We start from the raw sequence: 25,453 nt of genomic DNA, 5'->3' as shown, positions 1-25,453 counted from the left end.
GTTTTAAAATAAATGCATGCAATTAGACCACATTATCACTGCCTTTTTCTCTGTTTAAAATTGCACACCGATGTCAACACAGGGTGACTACTGCCTGACAATAAGACTATAAAATCAGATTCATTGGTTGAATTATCTTGTATTACTGATCAGCCCTATGATTTGCAACTGGGATTGGGAACAAAATACCCAGAAGGCCAGTCTAGATAGTTCTAACAGGCTGTTGATTCAAAGTGGGAAATGGAGTGTGATTTTATTCTGTAAATTTTGTAACGGAGCTGATTTACCAATGGAGGAATCTTGGATTAAGAGTGCCCCTTCCTAAGATTTCCCCCCCCCCCCACGGTGATTCAGCGAGCTTATTCATTGAGCGTCTGAGCCATACAGACTGGCGTGGTCTCAGGTTTCATCGCTGATCTAAGCCGAGAGTCGACTGTATCGTAGAGGGTAGCCCGGTTATTTTAAACTAGCCGACCTCTCGTACTGTTGCACATGGGGAAGTCAAGACCAAGTGTAGTCTTCAGGTGAAGAGGGATAATTGCTAAAATAAGTAAAAAGCCAGCACTTACGTGGCAGTGAATGTCAGCAGGCTCTTTTACCATGAGGGGCATTACAGTCTAGCCTGATTCTGTCCAATTCCAGCAGGTATCACTGACCAGTTTGCAGGAAGCAGGAACCCTGGCTAAGTCTTTCCTCTTTAACCCAGGAGCGCTGAGGTCAACTAGTAGTGCCTCAAAGTGACCCCCGGGGCTGAGCTCAATTAAGTCTACACAGATTGGGGATCGAATCTGGAAGCTTCCTCGCTCATAAAGCGCGTTGGGATGTCCTGAGGCCGTGAAATGCGCTGTATAAAAGCAAGTCTTTTTAGATAGTGGGGGTAATTTTGTGAGGCGCTACTCCTGATGTGAAGCCTCGCTAGCAGCAAGTGTGGTAATAGAGATAAGGTCACAACACTGTAATCTTGATGTTTCTGACCCATGCTCACCGCTAGTAAGGCTTTGCACCAGGAGAGGAGCGTCACTGAATTACCCCCCTCCCCGACCTGTGTCATTACACCTGGAGTACGACAAGTGAACACAATTAGAAGCTTTACTGAGTACAAATATGCACGCATCAGAAGTCACTCGATTGCAATAGCTTTTATTACATTTGTGCAAGAAATACCAGTGAAAATAACAAGAAATATACAAAGCACTTTCACTCACTCAATTTCCTTTTATTTTCTCCTGTTGAAAAGTGAAATAAGTAGAATATACATGGCCCTTATAGTGTGATGACAAGATTGGCAATAAGCTAATTGTCCTCCTGGGGAGTCATATATCAGATTGTACTGCTGACCAGGGGGGTGTCTGTGTTATGTATTTGAACTGTCCCAAGTCCAGGAGTTGGTATAGTACCTGCTTCACAATAATTCCAGCTGCAAACGTTCTGAGTTTAAGAAGTTTCATCTCTGGTAAAACAACTTGAGTTTCTTAACCGAGATGGAATGGCTGATGTGCGTAGAGGGATATGGATGGAAGCCCAGAGACAGTTGGAACATGAAGATCCCTACTACTAACGGTCTGGGAAAGGAGGTCATAGGAACAAATAGGTCAATGATCTTGTGTTGTTTCTGCCTGACACTTGTATCGTCAAACCTTTCCACTCATTCATTTGAAGTGAGGCTCGCTCACACTGCAGTTTAAGAACGTCACCTATTTCGACGTATGTCGCTTAAAACAAGCCTGCCTCGAGTGTGTTTAAATGGGTCTGCAGTCCATCTCCCGCTTTTTGCTGATGAATCTGACTCCTAACATTTCCCTGATGTTGACAGCTCTGTGTGTCGTCACTGTGCGGTACAGGCTGCTGTTCTGCTGATTACTTCTCTTCTGTCTCCGTTTTCTGAAAGTGCAAGAAACTGAATAATTCATGGGCCAAAAACTTGTCTCCTGCACTCTACTGCAAGCTGTGCAATAGAGCAATTTTGCGAAGAGTAATTTATATGTCTTGTGTGTTTGGGGGGGGGTGGGGCAATCACTTGAGCTCATCCAAAACGCTGCTGCTCGTATCCTAACTCGCATCAAGTCCTGTTCACCCATCACCCCTGCGTTCGCTGACGCTCAATAACTTTAACATTCTCATCCTTTTCAAATCCCTCCATAGCCTCACCCCTCCCTATCTCTGTAACCTCTTCCAGCCCTACAATCCTCCGAAATCTCTGTAGTCCTCTAATTCTGGATTTTTGCGCATCCCTGATTTCCATCGCCCCACCATTGGCGCCCGTACCTAGGCTCTGAGCTGTGGAATTCCCTCCCTAAACCTCTCCGCGCCTCTACCTCTCGCTCCTTCTTTAAGACGCTCCTTAAAACCTGTCTCTTTGATCAAGATCCTGTCCTAATATCTCCTTATGTGGCTCAGGTATCAAATTTTGTCTGATAATGCCCGTGTGAAGCGCCGTGGGACGTTTTACTATGTTAAAGGTGCTATATAAATGCAAGTTGTTGGTCTTCATACTCGAAAGAGCACTGTTCTTGTACTTCTGTGAGCTGGTAACAGAGTGTGGGTGTGGCTTTTAAAGAGATTGCAGGGAGGAGAAAGTGATCACTGCTAGCAACTGTCCAGATGCTAGGAGAGGACATGATTTAGTTTGCCTATGATGCCTCCTCCCCACCATGGCCAAACACCCTGCTGACACTGTCAGTTGTGGCCCAGTGCTAGCCCTCTCGCCTTTGAGTTAGAAGGTTGTGGGCTCAGGTCCCAGTCCAGAGAACTGAGCACAAAATCTAGGCTGACACTGTCAGAGGTGCCATCTTTCAGATAAGACGTTAAACCGAGGCCCCGTCTGCCCTCTCGGGTGGACATTAAAGATCCCATGGCACTATTTCGAAGAAGAGCAGGGGAGTTCTGGTGTCCTGGCCAACATTTGTCCCTCACCCAACACCTAAAACAGGTGTCATCTAGTCATTTATTTAATTGCTGCTTGCGGGAACTTGCTGTGAGCATATTGGCTGCCGCGTTTCCTACATTACAACAGTGACTACACTTCAAAAAAAAAAGCATTTCATCGGCTGTAAAGCGCTTTGGGACATCATGAGATCGTGAAAGGCGCTGTATAAATGCAAGTCTATTTTTTTCTGTCCAGTCTGTCTCACAAACATATGGAGAGGTACCAGAGGACTGGCGGCGTCTTTAGGATCAACCCCAGCCTATGTTCTCACCATCAGAAGAGATTGGGGGAGGGGGGAGCAGGTCCTTTTGCCTTGTCTTAGGACACAAGATGGAAAAATGTCATTAGGACTCTATATGAGCAGAGGACAACCAAGTTCCCCCCCTTCTCCCTCGCACCCCGCCCCCCCAAACCCAGCTTGGCTGGTGCATTCCTATGGACAAATCAAATCGATTGCAATTACTCAGGGCGTACTTACTTGCAGTAGACGTAGGTTGCGCCCATGATTACAAGTAACGCAAAGAGCAGGGTCACCACGATAATGATCAGCGGTGGACTTACAGTCCTATCTGGCTGCTGGCTCAGGAGCAGGAACTCCTCACATCGGCTTCCTTTGAAGCTGTCATTACACCTACAGAAGATATCAATCTGAATTAGGCCATACAACAGGAGGACTGGGTTGGGGCAAGCTGGCATGTTTCCAATGAGGAAAAAATGTTTGATTTCTGGGGACCAGAATCAGTGACACGTTCTTGACCAGCGTAGGCAGCAGATCTGTTTGTTGTGCCAGCAAGCATACTTTTGGTTGCTACCGTTCAACAAGGACGTGCCTGATTTGGTGAGGATGCAGAGAAGAGCAACAAGAAACATCTCAAAGGTAAAGCAGATTTGTTTTGGACAAAGGCTGGAGAAGGTGAAGCTCTGTACTCTGGAAGGAAGATGGTTAAAGGGGGGAATCTTCACATAAACTGCTGAAAGGTTTATTACTTCAAGGTAAGTCAGGCCAAAAGTCAGAGACATAGGGGGTAATTTTGACTTTGGGTGATAGTGTAAAACGGGTGATTTTGATTCAGCTGCCCGTTGTACATCACCATTGACTTCAATAGAAATGAAAATCAAGAGAGGTGTACAACGGGTGGCTGGTCTGATTTTGCCCAAAGTCAAAATGACCCCCATGCATTGAAGTTGGTGAAAACAGATCTCAGAAAAAAATTTACTGAAAGGGTGATAAATGTTTGGATTCATCTACGTAGCGGAGTCAAATACTTTGGAGGAATTCAAAATGTCATTGAACGCTAGGCTAGGTGAGTTGGAGTACTGGAGGGACAAGACTTGATGGACTGAACATCCTCTCTCAGTGAGATTTCCAATAGGGTTAGATGAAGAGGGGTGGGAGGAGGCTTGTGTAGAGTATAAATGCCGGCATAGACCAGTTGGGCTGAATGGCCTGTTCCTGTGCTGTACATTCTATGTAAATGCCTATTAGTGCTGTTAATTATGTGCTGTGAACATGGATACTTTAGCAACTGAGCTGAGACGACTGATTTGATTCCTGTCCCTTTCAATCAGCAGGAGTAGGCTCTAATCCTGTCGATTGGAGCTGGGTTTGAACCCTGGTCCCAATTCCCCAAGAGGAGACCCCGATGCAGCACCTTTGAATCTACATGGAGCCACGCATCAACTGTATGTGCGTGACTCGGTGGGGCCGACCGTGATTCATTTCACGCTGAGGACTGCATTTGACTTACCAGCAGAATGGACTGGATGATGTTAGAATGTAGCAGGTGCCTCCGTTCAGACAGTAGGAACTGTACATAATTGGGCAGAGCTCCCCGTGTGCTAACAAATTAAAAGACAAAACCCAAAGGTAGGGATTAGCATACAAAATCTTTTTAAGAACAAACTATATAATGAGGCAGATATTTTACCTTTTACACCGGTATTGTATTTGCTATTCCACAAAGGCTGGAGTAGTTTACCACTTGTACACTGCACCAGTACTGAGCACTGATGAAGTTGATCTTATGCATGGTGCACATTTAATTCAATTACTGAGAAACTGGTGTCCATGGTCCTCGAGTTTACACTACGAAATCCAGTTTTCTTATCCGGAGGCAGAAACAGACCCACGAAAATGATTCAGCCACAGGGGATGAGGATACTGGATTTAAGCAGTGCCGACACCAGGGACTGGACAGCAGTCTCCTGGAGTGCAATCCAAACAAGTGCCAACCTTTATAAATCACTGGATAGGCCTCAGCTGGAGTATTGCGTCCAATTCTGAGTACCGCACTTTAGGAAGGATGTCAAGGCCTTGGAGAGGGTGCAGAGGAGATTTACTAGAATGTTATCAGGGATGAGGGACTTCAGTTATGTGGAGAGACCGGAGAAGTGGGGATTGTTCTCCTTAGAGCAGAGAATTTTAAGGGGAGATTTAATAGAGGTGTTCAAAATTATGAAGGGTTTTAATATTGTAAATAAGGAGAAACTGTTTCCACTGTCAGGAGGGTCGGTAACGAGAGGGCACAGCTTTAAGGTAATTGGCAAAAGTACCACGGGGGGGGATGAGGAGAATTTTTTTTACGCGAGTTGTTGTGATCTGGAATGCACTGCCTGGTGGAAGCAGATTCAATAGAATCTTTCAAAAGGGAATTGGATATATACTAGAAAATGAAACATTTGCAAGGCTATAGGGAAAGAGCAGGGGAGTTGGACTAATTGAATAGCTCTTTCAAAGAGCTGGCACAGGCACGATGGGCCGAATAGCCTCCTTCTGTGCTGTATGATTCTAGGTTGGGTACCATGAAAGTCACCTTCCCTTCCCAATGAGAATGTAATTGCACAACATGTAGAAACATTCCCAATTTATTTTTACTGGCGAATTGGCCGTGGCTTTGCCCGCGGTCCGTTGACGAATAGAACCTTTTTCATACACAAGATGGCAACGAAGACGGGAGCAAGACTTCAGAAACTTGCTCCGCAGTGCAACTTTATGGCTGCAGCCTGCAATTACACTGTGACAGTTGACGTGGCAAAGCTGAATGGGGAATCTTCACAAAGCATGACCAAAAATTGCGACAGGCTGACGCAGCTGTGCAGTACCGAGGGCGTGCTGCATCGTCAGAGGTGCCATCCTTCGGATAAGGCCAGCAGTTGAGGATACTCTCTTGGCACTATTTGAAGAGCAAGGAGTTCTCCCTGCATCCTGGCTGACATTCTTCCCTCAATGAACAACTCCATAAGTATATTAACTGGTCATTCATCTCACTGCAGGGCAAAACTGATCAAGTCAGTTGCTTTGACAATTAGATTGAATCTGGTTGATAAGTGTCAATATTCAGTATTCTGTATAATGATGCTATACAGAACACTGAATGTTGACATGTGCTGTATGCAAAATGTCTGATGCATTTGCCTTCATAACAAGTCACTACACTTCAAAGTTTGTGGTTTGTCAAGTGCTTTGAGATGATTCTGAGACATGGCAAGGATAAGATGCTATATAATGCAAGACTTGGTATGAGGGAAAAGTTCCTTTCAATAACACAACTACAACTTGCATTTATATAGCAGGTTTCACAACCTCAGGATGTCCCAAAGTGCTTTACAGTACTTTTGAAGTGCAGTCCCTGTTGTAATGTGGGAAATGGAGGAGAGAGAGATGGAGAGGTTTCAGGGAGGGAATTTCAGAGCTTAGGGTCTAAACGGCAGAAGGCACGGCTGCAAATGGTGGGGGCGAAGGAAGGGGGCTTGGTCAAGAGGCCCGGATTGGAGGAACGCAGAGTTCTCAGAGGGTTGTAGGTCTGGAAGAGGTTCCAGAGATAGGGAGGGATGAGGCTATGGAGAGATTTGAACACGAGGATGAGAATTTTAAAATGCAGACCGGGCGCCAAAGTAGGTCAGCGAGCACAAGGGTGATGGGTTAATGGGACTTAGTGTGAGTTAGGATACGGGCAATAGAGTTTTGGATGAGCTTAAATGTATGGAGGGTGGAAGATGGGAGGCCAGCCAGGGGAATATTGGAATAGCTGAGTCTTTCATCAATCATGCTCAAACGATCCCATCATGAACTCTACCTCATCCACCTCTTAACTCCTTGATTCCCCAAAGATGGATTGGACTCAGTCTTTAAGATTTGTTACAAGTAATGGATGTTTGTACTTACCTGCCATTGGAGACTGCTTGCTAAACTGATCTCATTTGTGGCGGAGGTGGTTCATTAGATTGACAAAGAGGCCAGTTGGGAAATTCCAGAAATGGTTACTGTGATGGGGGTTCTTATCTTTGGATGACACCGAACTAGTTGATAAAATGTCAGTTATGTAGAATATCGGATGTTGACACTTATCAACCAGATTCAATCTAGTTGTCAAAGCAACTGATGTGATCAGTTTCATATAAATATTACGCCATCGGCAGCAATAAAATCACACTCAGAATTTCCGAGCTTCATTGAGGATAGTACAGGAGTTTGGGAATTCCTGGCTAGAATGCGTTTAAACTATGCAAAAGTAGGAATAGGCTGGATATTAGGCAGCTCTTCTTTCCCCAGAGATTAGTGAGCCTCTGGAATGCTTTGCTGGCTGGTGTGGTCGGTGCCGACTCTCTGCCTTCAAGAGGGAGCCGGATCAGTTCTTGACTGGGGCAGAGATCACATCATATAGAAGGTAAGTGGATTAACAGATAACATACACGTGGTCAATCTGATCTCCTGGACTGGTTTCGATTGCCTGAGGGGCTTGAAGAGGAATTTTCCAGTGGTTTTTTTCCCTTTATTGGCTCTGGGTTTTCCTCCTCTCCCAGGAGATTAGATGGCTGCGAGGGGAGCGGGGGTGGGGTTTGCAGGAGAGTGTGCAGCAAGTATCTAGTCACGATGCTCTGGCCATCATGATGTGGGGCAGGCTTGATGAAGCAGCTGCTCTTTATCTGCCCATCATTTTCCTATGTTCGAAATTAAATAAGACCAAAAAAAAGAATATGCAAGGATGGGGGTAGGTAGACAGTCTCCTGGTGAAAGAATTTGCACAATCTCAGTACTTCACCTTGTCATTAAATTGTTAGGCCCATTCAGGATTGCTGACGTAAGAAGTGGAAATATCACACTGATGCAATAGGGAGTGTGGTATCCAACCACATTATAGATGAACCGTGAGTGCTTGATGCTGACACTGGGTGTGAAGAACAGAAAAAATGTTCCATTGCCTGGCATTGACGTGCTTCACCTTATGGACTCATTATGTGTCAAAACCAGAAATTGTGGGAGGACCTTAAAGGGAATAGAAAATCCCAATTTTTAGCTATAAAAGAAAAACTTGCATTTATATAGCACTGTTTCACACCTTCAGAGACAATGCAGCCAATTTGCGCACAGCAAGATCCCACAAACAGCAAACGAGATGAATTACCAGTTAATCGATTTTCGGTGGTGTTGGTCAAAGGAGGAATGTTGGCCAGGACACCGGGAGAACTCCCTGCTCTTCTTCAAGAAGTGCCACAGGATCTTTTACATCCACAGACAAGGTCTCAGTTTCACATGTCATCTGAAATACGGCACCTCTGGCAGTGCAGCACTCCCTCAGTACTGCAGTGAAGTATCAGCCTAGATTATGCGCTCAAATCCTAGAGTTGGGCTTGAGCCCACGTCCTTTTGACTCTTGTGCTACCAACTGAGCCAAGCTGACACCATCTATGTCTTTACTTAGATTATCTAGTTCTTACATGTCAGCCTAACATATATTACCAGTTCCTTTAGGGTGACATTTACTGTCTAGTTTTATGTAACCAATAGGTAAACGTGTTCATGTTTTTTGTAGGAGGAAGGAGAGGGAGTCAGAACTTATAACTACAGACAATCATAAATCAAAAGATGAAGAAATAAAGATCTGCATTTATATCACACCTTTCTCAACCTTAGGACATCCCAAAGTGCTTTACAGTTAATTAAGTATTTTTGAAGTGTAGTCACTGTTGTAATGTAGGAAACGCAACAGCCAATTTGTGCACAGCAAGGTCCCACAAGCAGCATTGAGATAAATGACTAGATAATCTATTTCTTAGCAATGTTGGTTGAGGGATAAATATTGGCCAGGACACTGGGGAGAACTCTCCTGCTCTTCTTCGAAATACTGCCGTGGGATCTTTTACATCCACCTGAGAGGGCAGGCGGGGCCTCAGTTTAATGTCTCAACTGAAAGGCAGGAAGAGGTGTTAGAAATCAAAGATTCAACATGCCAGCCAGTATTGAAGTCTCTGTACAGAAGTAACAGGGAGCACTGACTTACTTCTCTCCCTGCCCCACTGTATCCCTGTGGCAATGTGTGAGCATTGCTTGAGGACAGGAGTAGGGATGGGGGAGGATGGGCTGTGATTCACCACATTGAGTGGGGTAGGCTGCCAACACTCACCGCTTAGGCTTGCATACAATGACTGGTCGCTCGGGCGAGCTATCAGAGGAGCTTCTGCCCTGTGAATCCATGACCCAGTGAGGGGTCAGCACCTTGACGGAAGGTGAGGGGGGGGGTGGAAGGAATTGTTTAAAAAAAAGACGAATCTGTTGCTTGACTCTAAGTCAGACTCATCCTTATAAACAATATCTTCCGATAATATGGCCAAAGTTATGAATTCCTATGGAGTTGGAATTCCCTTGCGTTTCCCGGGGAGCGATGCACAGGCTCATCCCACTAATAACTTCCCATTTGCATTCCTTACCTGGCGCCACCATGTCACTTTGATACTGCTGATCTGTGATACTCTTCCTACAAAACAAATAAGAGATCGTTTTAGAAGATGCTGGAAGGAATGGCTAATCCGGTTTCAATCGGCATTGCTGCCGTTTTGTCAAACCACAGCAGTGAAAGCAGTCCGCATCGGAGAGGGAGAAGACAAGAGCTATGTTCTGGGTGGCAGGAAGAGTCTCCATCATCATGCATACTTTCAGCATTTTCTGTTTATTGTTTCATTACCATAGCAGTTGACAATATTAGAATCAGTAAATGGAACCTATTAAGGACAGAACACCAACAACTTGCATTTATATAGTGCCTTTAACATAGCAAAATATCCCAAGGTGCTTCACGTGAGCGTTATCGAACAAAAATTTGACACTGAGCCACGTAAGGAGATGTTAGGTCAGGTTGGTCAAAGAGGTAGGTTTGAAGGAGCATCTTAATGGAGGAGCGAGAGGTAGAGATGCGGAGAGAGTTAGGGAGGGGATTCCAGAGCTTAGGGCCTCGGCAGCTGAAGGCACGGCTGCCAATGGTGGAGCGATGAAAATCGGGGATGCTCAAGAGGCCAGAATTGGAGGAGCGCAGAGATCTCGGAGGGTTGTAGGGCTGGAAGAGGTTACAGAGATATGGAAGGGTGAGGCCAAGGAGGGACATGTCCCCTTGAGACTCCAGAACCAAGGCAGGTGTCTGACCGCTATTATTGAATGGTGCCTGACCGCTGTTATTAATTCGTGCTTTTTCCCTGGGCACATGAGATATTATGGAGTCCATGTGGATGGCTATATTGGATCAGTCCTATGATCTCAGCATTCTCTTGTGGACACATCTCTGACCTGGAGTATTTGTGCTCTTAAAAAAAAAATTTGGGCTGCAAACGGAAAAGGAATGACGATTAAGCAATGCCCTTTATCAAAAGAGACCAGCCCATGAGAACCTTAAGGCAGCACTTCCTCCTCTTCCAATTTCCTTCCCTTCCTGCGAGGAATACACTTGACCTCTGTTGAGTCCCTCTACTATGAATCATAGCCAAGACCAGGAGCTCACCATCCCATAACACGGCTCCCTTTCTCTCTCAACAGTTCTCCCCTTCTCTCATCTCCTGAAGTCATTGACTCCTTCCATGCACACCCTTAACCTAGTGATGAGCCGTGAGGGTGAGTGTCAGCGGCCTATTCGATGAAGCAGGTTGTCCCACCTGAGCCTGATCCTGTCCCCACCAACATCCATGCATACTCGTTGTAGCAAAGGCCATAAAAGTCTGTACAGAGTGGGAGTTCTGGCTGACTGTGGGTGAGCGAGTCACTGGACAAACCATTGAGAAGCCCCCCCACCCATGACACTGCATGTGCTCCAATGACATTTGTGGTTCAATTCCTCAATAAAAAAGAGCAGATTTTTTCCCAACAGTTTACAACAGGTGGAGCAGAGGAAGACGATGATGAGCCAAAAGGGATTTCTGAAACATCGGCACAGGAAGATGTTCCATTCAATTTAAGTGCAATTCCCCCGAAGTTTACTTGGTGACTAGACTTCTACAAGTGTATTAGACTTTATTAAAAGTATTAGCCATTTTTGTTCCTTTTTCCATTTCTCTCCTATCACCGGAGTACGGTTCCAGTCCCAAGTCCTTTTTCTCCTATGTGAGCTTAGTGTTGCCAGCAAATTAATGAAAAGTAGGGATAATCATCGCTAAACCCTGTTCTCTTCCCAACACTTTCCAGCCGGAGTCACTGGATAACAATCAAGAGCAAGATCCCCGGCTGATTTTTCCCTCCCTAGCCTGTGACACAGGTCAAATGCAGCAAATCAAATCCTGCCCTGGCTGAGAGCATTGAGATTGAGAATTGAACTGGAGACCCCCTGGACTGTGTGGCTCGGGACTACATTGAATGAAGCCTTTCCCCATTAGACTATTGGGGGAGCTCCACACAGACTGTAGATAGCGGTCACCTTTCTCACTACTCCTGTCACAAATAGTGTAAGCACCTCACAAGCATCAGCTATCACAAGGAGATCAGTTTGCCCATTTCACAGTGACAGAAATAAAGAAAAAATTTGCATTTATATAGCGCCTTTCAAGACCTCAGGGCGTCCTTTTACTCCCAATGGAGTACTTATTGAAGTTTAGTCACTGTTGTAATGTAGGAAACAGAGCAGTCAATTTGCACACAGCAAGGTCCCACAAACATCAATGTGATAAAGGCCAGATAATCTGTTTTTAGAGATGTTGGTTGAGGGATAAATATTGGCCAGGGCACGGGGGAGATCTCCACTGCTCTTCTTCGAAATAGTGCTGTGGGGTCTTTTACATCCACCTGAGAGGGCAGATGGGGCCTCGGTTTAACATCTCATCCAAAAAACAGCATCTCCGACAGTGCTGAGCTACCTCAGTATTACACTGGGGTGTCAGCCTAGATTTTGTGCTCAAGTCTGTGGAGTGGGACTTGAGGCGAGAGTGCTAGCCACTGAGCCACGGCTGACACCTAACTTAGCTCAGATTGAGAATTCAATCGGAGACCTCCTGGGCTATATGGCTTAGGGCTGCACTGAATGGAGCCTCTCCCCACTAGACAATTGGGGGAGCTCCATATAGCGGTCCCCTTTCTCACCACTCCTGTCACAGGTAGGGTAGGCACTTTACAACCCACAGCTGCCACATGGAGATCATTTCACTGTGACAGAAATTGGGGCAGACACCATTGTGTAAGTTGCACCTTCGAAAGTTCGACCAAACGTAAAATACAACAAAAAGGCAAACGTTCTGTACTCACTTTTAATGCAGTCCGCAGTCAGTGATTGCGCCTCTGCAGATTCTTTGACATCAGCTCACGATATAATCAGTTCTTGGTTGTGTCATTACTGCTTGGGAGGTGTGTGTGAAACCTGAGTTCAGTTTCCCCCCAAGGGGATTATTTGCTGAAAGAAATCTTCCACACCTTCAGTCAAAGAATGCAGGAAAGAGCTGGGCACCAAACCACACATGGGGTTTCTCAGTCACGGAGCCAGGTATAACCCAACAGCAAGATCTAGAAAACGACAACTTGGATAATTTTGTTTCGTTGACTTTGTTAGCTCTAAAAGTTACAGCTTGTTCTAGAAAGACCTGGTCTTCCTTGTTTTCAGTAATACTTCCTTGTTCCTACATTCTTTAGCTTGGCTGATGGCCAGATCAGATCACTCAAATCTTTTTTCTTTTCGACTGTTTTTTTTTTGAGGGGGGGTTTGGGAGGGCAAGGGTGAATTTGAGAAATTTTAATAGCAAACACAAAGGACGGGCGGCGTTGAAATGTGAAGAGAACTTTCCCACGGGAGACTTTTACCCGAGGCAGTTGTGCTTTGGAAACCACCTTTACAACATCGTACATGGACCTTTCATTAAGAAATGCAAACATGTAACTAGTTAGTACATGTAACAGCAGCCTGCGTTCGGTAGGTTTGTGCGGTGACCACAGTTAAACTTGTTTCCCCCCCCACAAAGTTACAGCATAAGATTTATAAGTAACAGGAAAAGGCCTTTAGGCCCGGAAAATGCACCTCCTTCCCATAGATCGCAACCCCCAACTTCCAACTTCTCACTGTGTTCCTCAATCCTTTCTTCTTTCTCCGGAAACGTTCCTAATTGTCTTTCGAACCCATTTACTGGAGGGGGTAATTTTAACCCCCAAGAACGTGTGGGATGGGAGGTTTAAAATAACAGCTTTTTGGAGCGGGGCTGCATCCCAGCTCCAACGTGCCCACTTCTGGGATCAACCCAGGCAGGTTTGTATGGGTGTGTTCAACAGACATCAGGAAGTTCCTCCCCCACTTAAAGCCGGCGGGCGGATACTTAAAGGGGCAATGTACCTCATTGAAATACTTGTAGTACTTAATTCCTTGTGTAATGGAAAACTTAAATGAATTTAACCATACTTGTTTGGGTTTCCCATTGCTTCCGATTCACATCAGGTAAAAACAGGCGGGAGGGGTCGGATCCACAAGGCAAGTACCTTTATTGCACAACTTGTGGGCCCAGAGGAGCAGGAGTGCTTCATCCAGGCCCAACAAGCTCACCTGGCCTACAGGACCCCCGCGATCGGCCGACAGCCCCCTCCCCCCACCGCTGTTGGACCCCCCCACCCCCATGGTGGCCCCCCCAACCTACCTCTGACTCTTCACCCAACCTCCAACGACCTCCGATCTCCAAGTCCCAGCATCACCTCCTGACCCACAATATTCCACCCTCACAATACTCCACCCTCACAATACTCCACTCTCATAATACTCAACCCTCACAATACTCCACTCTCATAATACTCCACCCTCACAATACTCCACTCACATAATACTCCACCCTCACAATACACCACCCTCACAATACTCCACCTTCACAATATTCCACCCCACATGCTTTTACCCAAGGCTGGCTAAAGCCAATTAGCATTCTTGATTATCTGGTCACTTATCTCATTGCTGTTTGTGGGACCTTGCTGTGCGCAAATTGGCTGCCGCGTTTCCTACATTACAACAGTGACTACACTTCAAAAGTACTTTGTTGGTTATAAAGTGCTATGAGATGTTCTGAGGTTGTGAAAGGCGCTATAAAAATGCAAGTCATTTATTTTCTTATGGCTCCCTCCATGGCTCACTTGGCGAAGTCAGCTGGTGAGACATACGGATTACAGGGCTCTGGGTTACACCAGATTCTATCCAGTGAAACTCCACTGGACGTGAATGTGTGCACGATAGGACCGGACTGCGCTATGATCCCACCTCCTCTCCCAATGGTCAAATACTCTGCTGTCACTCCCTGTCTGGGCGGACACACAAAGAACAGTCACTTGCCTGAGGTACTGAATGGTGCCCAATGCCTGTGCCACGGGATACCAGCTGCTTCACGGGAGAAGGGGGAGAAAATTGGCCAGATGTTAAGGGGCAGGGCCCAAAGATGCAGTTGAACACTTTTGCACTCACCTGAACTCCTCTCTATGACCACCTGTCAAAATGCAAATTGCCTTTCCTCTTCCCCAGCTGCTTTCAAAAGCCTGCCGAAGAGTATTTATCTCTGGGCCTTGGTCCTTAACTCCATGCTACCCATCCTTTCCCCTCCCACTCAGTGACCATTTCAATCTCCAATCCCTAAAGCACTCTAGCACTTCTCACCAACATGAGGAGCGCTACAGAAATGCAAGTTGTTACTGTTGGAGATTATCTCATTTTCATTCTATTGATTTCCCTTCCCAGTTGAAGCCGCTGTTTCAGCTCTCCCCTTCTGCAGGGAGCTGTTCTGCTGAGATCAGCTGTATGTCAATGAGGAGCTCTGCAGGGAGTCCCACGGGTCGGCATCCTTTTCACCCTGACTGTTGGTCAGGCGGCAGCCAAACTGGGACAGATTCGATACCGAGCGAGAATTTGTCGCGTAACCAGCCAGTGCTGAAATTTCCTGGGGCCGGGACAACTCCTGGTAAAAGACCAAGAATTGAAAGGGAAAGTGAGAAAACAAACAGAAATCAGTGGCTGCCTGCACTGGGCAGGTGAAGGGAGAGATGAACGTGCGAGTTATCATAAAGTTTGGGGGGGGTTGGGTGGTGAATTAGGGCATCGTCAAACTTTGAAAGCAAAAAAAAAATTCAATCCATGGCTATTAACCCCATCGGAGCTGCTCTTTGAGTTGGTATTTCTCATCCTTCTTTTCAAATCCCCTCCCTCGCCCCTCCCTATCTCTGTAACCTCCTCCAGCCCTACAACCCTCCGAGATCTCTGCGCTGCTCCAATTCTGACCTCTTGCGCATCCCTGATTTTCATCGCTCCATCATTGGCGGCCGTGCCTTCAGCTGCCCAGGACCTAAGCTCTGGAATTCCCTCCCTAAACCTCTCTACCTCTGTCTCCTCCTTTAAGACGCTCCTTAAAACCTACCTCTTTGACCAAGCTTTTGGTCCTAACATCTTCTTATGTGGCTCAGTGTCAATTTTTGTTTGATAATCGCTCCTGTGAAGTGCCTTGGGACGCTTTACTATGTTAAAGGCGCTATATAAATGCCTGTTGTTGTGTTTAGTATATTTGATCCAGGGCCTTGGTCTGTTATTCTCCCCTCTGCATTTCAGCCAGTCGTTAAAGGGCCTTTTAATTCAGACTCGGGGAAAACCTGGTGTCCGCGAGGCAGCTCCCGATATTTTTGCTGCTAAATCCCTTTTCCATAGCGGCAGACTTCTGCCTCTGGTCTACCGAAACCAGATTTACCAGAATAAATGAGAGAAGCCAGGTGCCCAGAATCCGAATGAAAAGACCACTGTATGTTTGGATGTTGACTAGGGATAGGATTCAATGATACCATCGACAGTCAAATGATAAGAGCTAGTTCCTGTAAGAATGTTGGGCCCCACTGTGCAATGCAGAGACCCAGAGTGCAGATATAAAATATCCCCCCCTCAAGCTTCATTTCATGGAACAGCCAACTTTAGCCAATGGCGTATTTTTGTGGGTCACAATGCCGTTGGTTCCCTGGATACCCCACTGCTTGTATTGGAGGACCAGGAGCCTGAGTGGGTTGCACACCTCCAATGTAAAAGTGCCGTCATTTGAAGTTACCCAGAAACAGCAAGGAAAAGAAAGACTTGCATTTATATAGCGCCTGTCACAACATCCCAAAGTCACTGTTGTAATGTAGGAAACACGGCAGCCAATTTGCACACAGCAAGGTCCCACAAACAGCATTGAGATAACGACCAGATAATCTGTTTTAGCAATCTTGGTTGAGGGATAAATATCCGCCAAGACTCCCCCGCTCTTCTTCAAAATAGTGCCACGGGATTTTTTACAAGAGGGCAGACGGGGGGGCCTCAGTTTAGCATCTCATCCGAAAGTCGGCACCTCCAACAGTGCAGCACCCTCTCAGTTCTGCACTGGAGCGGTAGCCTAGGTTTTGTGCTCAATTCTCTGAAGTGGGACTTCAGAGGCAAGAGTGCTACCCACTAAACCACAACTCACACCTAAGGAACTGATTCTGGAGCGGGAATTCTCTATTTAACAGCCCATTTTTACTGCCTCTTCCTGTTAGGCCAAATTTGCCTAATTGACACTATGGAAGACACCGCCTCTTACTGTCGGACAGTTCCACGTACGTCCTCTAGTACCTCGCCCCAGTTGTTCATTTTTCATGTGACTGTGAGCAATTGTAGGCTATTTAACCAAGGGTGGCATCACTCAATCCTTTCCTAAGCCAATGGACGCACTTTCAGCCATAGGTCATTGTATAACCATCAGGAGCAGAAACCCTGGTTGAGTTTACCCCTCTCTAACACAGGGACACCAAGGTCAATTGCATTACGTTGAATTACTTAGAATTTACAGCACAGAAACAGGGCAATCAGCCCAATTGGTCTGTGCTGGTGTTTACGCTATTCACCTCAACTACTCCTTGTGGTAGCGAGTTCCATATTCTAACCACTCTCTGGGTAAAGAAGTTTCCCTTGAATATAATCCTCAATTGTAGCGCCCCCCTAATCCAACCAAAGCTGCGAGCAGCTAATTCAGTATCGACAAGTCACCAGATCTGGGAGCTTCCAGCTCTGACTGGCTCAGCAGTCCACTGGGCATTGCATTTACACACTGAGCCATCAAGGGGAACCTCAGTCTGTTTCTTTCCTTCTGAAATTCCAGATCGAGATGGTCTCTTTATTTAATGCAGTATTATAATAAGCTTGGGCTTGCTGAATCACCATTTGACACACTACCTGTAATCTGCTAAACTGATGTTTAAAATCTGGCAGCAATCATCTGTTGACATGAGCTTTGGAGAAATTATGTTCTGCTTCAGTGAAACATGGAGCAGGATAGATGTATAAATGATTTGGATCATAGCTTGAGACAGAATGCACAGCCAACCACTGAATTACCTGATTTAGAGCTGATCGAGCTCGGCCTTATATCGACTCCCAGAAGAATCATTTTGCGGAATGGACTCCCCCCTCCAGCCCCCTCCCCGCCCCCCCAAATAAGGAGAAACTGTTTCCACTGGCAGGTGGGTCGGTAACCAGAGGACACAGATTTAAGATAATTGGCAAAAGAGCCAGAGGGGAGACGAGGAGACATTTTTTTTACGCAGCGAGTTGTTACGATCTGGAATGCACCGCCTGAAAGGGCGGTGGAAGCAGATTCACTAGTAACTTTCAAAAGGAAATTGGATAAATACTTGAAAAGGGAAAAAAATTGCAGGTCTATGGGGAAAGGGCAGGGGAGTGGGACTAATTAGATAGCTCGTTCAAAGAGCCGGCACAGGTGCCATGGGCCGAATGGCCTCCTTCTGTGCTGTAAGATTCTATGATTCTATAAGTATACTGTTATGGTTCGCAGAACAAATGTGTAACTAGTGTCGGATGTTAGAGAATCTTTCAATCTGATGCCCTTGGAATGGATGTTTAAAGCATAATTTTTCAAACTGGGGTCCGGGGACCCTAAGAGGTCCATGAGGGAATCCCATGGGATTGGCAAGGTCCTCAGATTCCTGTTTCTTGGACCTGGGTTGAACCCCAAACAGAATATCTCAGGAATTCCCCATTCTAAATTTGTTGTGGGTCCAATGAAGCCAATTGTCCCATTAGTTCCTTACAATCGGAAGCAATCAGGAGGAATACAGGCAGTGATGTAATTTACAGCCCACTCGTGGATGCATGGAGCTCTAATGCTCAACTCTCCTCCCCTGCCTATAATGGTGTGAGCAACCCAGTATAACTCAGTAAGTCAGTACTGCCTGTTTGCAGCAATACACAGAGCGTGTACTGTACTCGAACACAATTAAATGGGAGTGTTACAGTTCAGGCTTAATCCCAACGCTTTTAACCATAAATCAAAACTTCTTCCTTATGTGTGCCATGAATGGGACAATGTGCTGCTTGACAAACATTATCATAGAATCATAGATTCATAGAAAGTTACGGCACAGAAGGAGGCTGTTTGGCCCATTGTGTCTGTGCAGGCCAAAAAAGTGCTATCCAGCTTAATCCCACTTTCCAGCACAGTCCGTAGCCCTGTAGGTTACGGCACTTCAAGTGCACATCCAAGTACTTTTTAAATGTTAGTGTTTATTGCTGTATAAGACACTGGAGACCATGTGGGATGCCCACTATACATTCCTCTGCTCTCCAAAAGCCAGTAAATATCATAATGTCAGACAGATGTATTCAGGCTAAAATTAACAGTCAGATTTACTTACAAGTAAGACAATTACAAAGAAACAGAAATACACTGCAACATACTGATTTTACAAATACTTGGAAAACAGTAACGATAGAACCAATCCACAAGAATTTAAAATATCTTTTCAGAATATATTTCTTACACGGTATTATAAACAGTAATGCTTTTGGAGGTAATGGTCTTTTGTAGATCTCTCGATATCACGTTTGTACGAGTGACTCAATTTTAGTCAGCCCACAGAGTCAAATACCAGAAACTGAACACTGAACATGAACATTGAACTATGAGTGATTAACTATGGATGTATTTTTACACCAAAAGAAGCCACTTATGTCATAGATGTTAATCTTGAGATATTAATAACGTTGCTTCCTGTCCAGATACCCTAAATAGGTCAATCATTAAAGATAATGAATTGGATACTTCTCTCAGTCTGGAAACTCAACATTTCCAACAAAAAAAAATGTCCCAGTCAATAAACAGACTTAACCTAATTAGCATCTGAGCAGAGACAGTCACTAAATAAGTGAGCAACTCTCACCGGAACTGTGGGTATCTCTGGACGGTTTTATGTATTGGCCTCCTCCCTTCCCACTCACAGAAACAAAGAACTTGCCCCCACCCAACCCACCCACCCAGCTACATGTACTTGAAGCCAATCTTCAGGTCACAATGTACCTGGACTAGCTAAAATCAGGGAGAGAGGGAATTGGTGCAGGATGGAAATTCTGCTTCTGTTACAAGGAGGACCACTGGTAAGTATCTGTTTTTATTCTTTTCTCCTTCAAAAATAACTGTTTTAAAAAGTGCTCAGACATACAATATTTATTGTGTAAATCATGCAATTTTTCACCAGAGCCTTCTGTAACTAATTTTAGTCACCCAGACAGATCCTTCAAAAGAGTTATAGCCTCAATAAAACAGTGCCACCACATAAAGTATTTTTTGTAATAACTTTTATTCAATAACCGTGAGTTCTCCTTTCTCGTCACACAATCTTTATGGGCAGACGTTACCTTGGTGCCTGCTACACTGTGTGACTTAATGGCACAATATGCCTCAACACTATAGCTAAACAATGCACTGTTGGTAATGAAAAATTAAAAAAAACATTTTCTACTGAGTGTCCTCTTTAATGGATGAAGATTTTTGTTGCGGTTCATGTTTACAATAGAATCTTGCTAGAACACTGTATTGGTATCCGACAAATGGGAGTCATAAGCTCGTTGTGTTATTTCTTTCCCCAATTTTCCAGTTTCCTCCTCTCCTCCGCTGAAGACTCATCGCCAGGTTACAATTTCATGGATACTGGCAGTTCTTCAGCAATCCCTTCCCCACCCACCCACCCATTCTTCATAACATGGCGGTGCAGGGCCTCATAACCATCTGCGAACCTGGTCCTCATTTGATGAACGCTCATACACACTTTCCAACAGGAACTACTAGACAGTGATCAAGGATTAGGAACCTTGGCTAAATATTTATCCCCTAATTAACACTTAAAACAGATTATCTGGTCATTATCACATTGCTGTTTGTGGGTCCTTGCTGTGTGCAAATTGGTTTCCTACTAGGCTCAACTATTCCAATGCTCTCTTGGCCAGAGGTCCACCTTGCACCCTCCGTAAACTTGAGCTCATCCAAAACTCTGCTGCCCATATCCTAACTCTCACCAAGTCCCGTTCACCCATCACCCCTGTGCTCACTGACCTACATCGGCTCCCGGTCTGGCAACGCCTTGATATTAAAATTATCATCCTTGTTTACAAATCCCTCTATGGCCTCCCCTCTCCCTTTCTCTGCAACCTCCTCCAGCCCTACAACCCTCCGAGATCTCTGCGCTCCTCCAATTCTGGCCTTTTCAGCAGCACCGATTTCCATCCCTTCACCATTGGCGGCCGTGCCTTCAGCTGCCTGGGCCCTAAGCTCTGAAATTTCCTCCCTGAACCTCTCCACCTCTCTCTCCTCCTTTAAGACGCTCCTTAAAACCTACCTCATTGACGAAGTTTTTGGTCACCTGTCCTAATAGCTCCTTATGTGGCTCGGTGTCAAAATTTGTTTGATAATCGCTCCTGTGAAGCGCCTCGGGACATTTTACTAAGTTAAAGGCGCTATATAAATGCAAGTCTTTCTCTCTATTTTTGTTGTAGTTACAGTGAGAATATCAGCGAACTATTCTTATTACCAGTTGAATCCATTAATTACAGATATTATTGAATTTTGTTGCTTATTGTTAATTCTTATTAGTTGCCATGAATATTGCATTTCTTGGAAACTAATGACTTTTAATTTTAAAATATTGATTCATGAGATTTGTCTTGTCAACTCTATTCAACAAAATGTGTGCTGTAAGTTGCATTGAAAATATCAATAAGATTATGTGACTAGGGACATATTTTAATTCAGGGCATTTTTATTATAATGGAGTGCTATGGGCTGCAAATGCGCAGTTGTTTTGAAAATTAATGACTATGTAGGGCTGACAGCAGAAACCCATTTTAGGCCTGAACACTTGACAGCCCTTTGCTAAATAGAATTTGGTTTTGACTCTTTAGTTCTGGACAATCGGCTGCCCCAGGCTTAGTAATATAATGGGTGATACCCAAACCTACTGACTTCGTAACATATTGGGTAATGCCTTTACCTACGAGGGTCTTGACAGGGTAGATGCTCAGAGGTTGTGCCCCTGGTTGGAAAGTCTAGAACTAGGGGGCATAGTCTCAGGATAAGGGGTCGGCCATTTAAGACTGAGATGAGGAGGAATTTCTTCACTCAGAGAGTTGTGAATCTTTGGAATTCTCTACCCCAGAGGGCTGTGGATGCTGAGTCATTGAGTATATTCAAGGCTGAGATAGATAGATTTTTGGACTCTAGGGGAATCAAGGGATAATCAGCCATGATCTTATTGACTGGTGGAGCAAGCTCGAGGGGTCGTATGGCCTAAGCCTACTCCTGTTTCTTATGTTTTTTCTTATGTTCTACTAGGCTATTGGAGAAACCAACAAACTACTGAAGAGCCTGAGCTTATCTGATAGAAAATTCTTCCCTCACCTCAGATCTCTGCATCTTTCCATCTAACCTTTATCGACTCTCTTTATGCCAGTATGGTCAAAGCTCCTCTGAACAGTGAGGCACTGGAGGGTTAGCAGTGCACATGGAACTGTACCCCAGTAAGAACCAGTACCCTCAACAAGGGAGGAGAGAAAATTGGACATAAAAAATAACAGGGGGAAGAACATCCACTCTCTACCATGCTAATAGAATGGAAAGCCCATGGTTATCTCAAAATCAGTTCTTGGAAAGGAGTGGCATGTCTGTTTGTTTTATGTAACACTGTGGCCTTAAATTAGATATGCTGAACAATATGGGAGGTACCACTGCTTAAAAAATGGTTTCCCTTCTCTAAGTGTCCACCCCTTGCTATGTGGTGGCTGACAGGATAATAGCTTCTATGAAAAGATGAGCTAGATGGGCTGAAGGGCCACCCTTATCTGTACTTACCACCGTCCTAAGCAGTTGGCTCACTGCCAGTCTTTAACTGCCTGCAAGGTGAGGGTGACTCACTCTCTGATTTTTTTTTTCTTTCCCTCTCTCTCACTTCCGTTTGAGACCTCCCGTGGGAAACCGCAAGACTAACCCTGCAGCTCTGTAGTAAAGCAGAGCGTCTGGAGTTTACGTGCAGTTAAAATTAATTGAGCTGTACAGCAAAAAAATGAAAGAACAAGGAAAACTTCGATTTTGCTCGTTTCAAAAAAAAAACACTCTCTGTAGAAAAGTAAAATGGATTACTGCCTCATTTAAACAAAATTCAATAAACTCTTATTCCCAAATTAATTTATTACCCAAAGTTTTGTTAATGAGGTAGAAATAAAGGCCTATGGCATCTCCAAGTAGCAAACTAGGAAATATGTTCAGCTTTTGGCTGATTGTCAATCACTTTAATCCAAAATAGAAATGTTAAAAAATGGCATGAAACAACAACTTGCATCTCTAAAAAGCTCTTCATGTACTCAATGAGTTTCAAAACACTTTATATTGAGGAGAAAACAGTGAACGCTGAACAGGAGGTAAAATGGAGAGAGTTAGGATGGGGAGAGGGCTGGAATGAGAAGGGGCCTGGGATGGGGAGATGGATGGGATAGGGAGAGGGCTGGGATGGAGAGAGGGCTGGGAATGGCAGAGGGTTGGGATGGGGAGAGGGCTGGGATTGGGGGAAGACTGGGATAGGGAGAGGGTTGGGATGGGGAGAAGACTGGGATAGGGAGAGTGTTGGGATGGGGAGAGAGCTGGGATAGGGAGAGGACTGGAATAGGGAGAGGGTTGGGATAGGGAGAGATCTGGGATGGGGAGAGGGCTGGGATAGGGAGAGGACTGGGATAGGGAGAGGGTTGGGGTAGGGAGAGGGCTGAGATGAGGATAGGGAGAAGACTGGGCTAAGGAGAGGGACTGGGATGGGAGAAGGCTGGGATAGGGAGAGGGCTGAGATAGGGAGAGGGCTGGGATAGTGTGAAGGCTGGGATTGGGAGAGGGTTGGGATTGGTAGAAGACTGGGATAAGGAGAGTACTGGGATGGGTAGAAGACTGGGATAAGGAGAGGACTGGGATGGGGAGGAGTCTGGAATGGGGAGATGGTTGGGATGGAAAAAGGGTTGGGATAGGGAGAAGACTGGGATAGGGAGAGGGTTGGGACTGGTAGAAGACTGGGATAAGGAGAGTACTGGGATGGGAGAGGGCTGGGATAGGGAGAGGGCTGAGATGGGGGAGACGGTTGGGATGGGGAGAGGTTTGGGATAGGGTGAGGGCTGGGATAGGGAGGGGGTTGGGATGGGGAGAGGCCTGGAATGGGGAGAAGGCTTAGATGGGGGAGGGTTGGGTTGGGGAGAGGGCTGAAGGCATGGTCCAGCTGAAGGGCTTTGAGAAGAGAGAGAGGCAGTTGACATAAGCGGAGGGAACTAAAGAAGGGGTTCCAGAGGAGAAGTGGCAAAAAAGTCCAGAAGGCCCCAAGTTCAACAACAACAACTTACATTTATATAGCACCTTTAACGTAGTAAAACGTCCCAAGGCACTTCACAGGCGCGTTATCAAACAAAATTTAATGCCAAGACACATAAAGAAATATTAGGACAGGTGATCAAAAAAAAGAGGTAGGTTTTAAGAAGCGTCATAAAGGAAGAGAGAGAGTTAGAGAAGCAGAGAGGTTTAGAGAGGGAATTCCAGAGCTTAGAGCCTAGGCAGCTGAAGACACGACCACCAATGATGAAACGATGAAAATCGGGGATGCGCAATGTTAATTGTATCCATATGATTTAAATCAATTAGTATTAATTGTATTCAGGTGGTGAGTATCAATCCGGGACTCTTGTGTCCATTTATAAGAGGGTGTTGATCTCTGTGAATAAAGGCTTGGAAGCAACTGAAGACCAGGTTCTAATATTCTATTCTTCACCACCTGGTATTTAAAAAGATATTTTATGACTCCACAAAAATATATTCCTGTTAGGAGGAAAGACTCCACAAAAAGGGTGAACCAACCATGGCTAACTAAGGAAGTAAAGGATGGTATCAGGTTAAAAGAAAAAGCATACAACATGGCAAAGATTACTGGTAAGCCCGAAGATTGGGAAAACTTTAAAAACCAGCAAAGGATGACTAAAAGAAAATAAAGAGGGAGAAAATAAATTACGAGAGTAAACAAGAAATATAAAAACTGACAGTAAAAGCTTCTACAAGTATATAAAAAGGAAGAGGGTAGCTAAAGTAAACATTGGTCCTTTAGAGGATGAGACTGGGGAAATAATAATGGAAAACAAGGAAATGGCAGAGGAATTGAACAGATATTTTGTATCTGTCTTCACAGTAGAAGACACTAATAATATACCAATAATAGTAGAAAATCAAGGGGCAAAGGGGAAGGAGGAACTAAAAACAATCACTGTCACTAGAGAAAAAGTACTAGGTAAACTAATGAAGGCTAACAAGTCCCCTGGACCTGATGGCTTGCATTCGAGGGTCTTAAAAGAAGTGGCTACAGAGATAGTGGATGCATTGGTTGTAATCTTTCAGAATTCACTAGATTCTGGAAAGGTCCCAGCGGATTGGAAAACCGCAAATGTAACACCCCTATTCAAGAAGGGAGTGAGACAGAAAGCAGGTGACTATAGACCAGTTAGCCTAACATCTGACATTGGGAAAATGCTAGAATCCATTATTAAGGAAGTAGTAGCAGGACATTTGGAGACTCATAATACAATCAAGGAGAGTCAACATGGTTTTATGAAGGGGAAATTGTGTCTGACAAATTTATTAGAGTTCTTTGAGGAAGTAACGGGCAGGGTGGATAAAGGGGAACCAATGGATGCAGTATATTTGGATTTCTAAGGTGCCACATAAAGGATTACTGCACAAGATAAGAGCTCATGGTGTTGGGGGTAATATACTGACTTGGATAGAGGATTGGCTAACTAACAGAAAACAAAGAGTCGGGATAAAAGGGTCATTTTCAAAATGGCAATCTGTAACTAGTGGGGTGCCACAGGGCTCAGTGCTGGGGCCTCAACTATTTACAATATATATCAATGACTTGGATGAAGGAACAGAGTGTCTTGTGGCCAAATTTGCTGATGATACAAA

The 25,453-nt window shown here is 45.0% G+C and overlaps 1 protein-coding gene across 2 annotated transcripts; it reads right to left on the bottom strand.

Moving 5' to 3' along the window:
* Nucleotides 1-1,124: 1,124 nt before the first annotated feature.
* On the bottom strand, nt 1,125-13,389 carry LOC137304804 (pro-neuregulin-4, membrane-bound isoform-like). Of its 2 annotated transcripts, XM_067973530.1 has the most exons (6): nt 13,186-13,389; nt 12,423-12,677; nt 9,635-9,681; nt 4,675-4,765; nt 3,405-3,557; nt 1,125-1,881 (listed from the first exon to the last, which is right to left on the bottom strand). In XM_067973530.1, the coding sequence occupies exons 3-6, from the start codon at nt 9,645-9,647 to the stop codon at nt 1,740-1,742; spliced, it is 399 nt and encodes a 132-aa protein (XP_067829631.1). In that variant the 5' UTR covers nt 9,648-9,681; nt 12,423-12,677; nt 13,186-13,389; the 3' UTR covers nt 1,125-1,739. The 2 variants fall into 2 exon arrangements, with proteins under 2 accessions (XP_067829631.1, XP_067829632.1); XM_067973531.1 differs by having other exon boundaries at nt 12,423-13,389.
* Between the last annotated feature and the right edge of the window lie 12,064 nt (nt 13,390-25,453).

This window comes from Heptranchias perlo, chromosome 38, assembly GCF_035084215.1.
Source record: "Heptranchias perlo isolate sHepPer1 chromosome 38, sHepPer1.hap1, whole genome shotgun sequence".
Lineage (NCBI taxonomy): Eukaryota > Metazoa > Chordata > Chondrichthyes > Hexanchiformes > Hexanchidae > Heptranchias > Heptranchias perlo.
Note: the sequence above shows the minus strand (reverse complement) of the source record. Positions and strands in the feature narration are given on the sequence as shown.

What these genes read in the sequence shown, in the direction of transcription:
- LOC137304804 (XM_067973531.1), bottom strand. An exon ending in TCATCCAGTCCATTCTGCTG is followed by an intron (nt 3,558 to 4,674) that starts GTAAGTCAAATG and finishes TATCTTCTGTAG; the next exon opens with GTGTAATGACAGCTTCAAAG. An exon ending in GCAACCTACGTCTACTGCAA is followed by an intron (nt 1,882 to 3,404) that starts GTAAGTACGCCC and finishes TTGCACTTTCAG; the next exon opens with AAAACGGAGACAGAAGAGAA.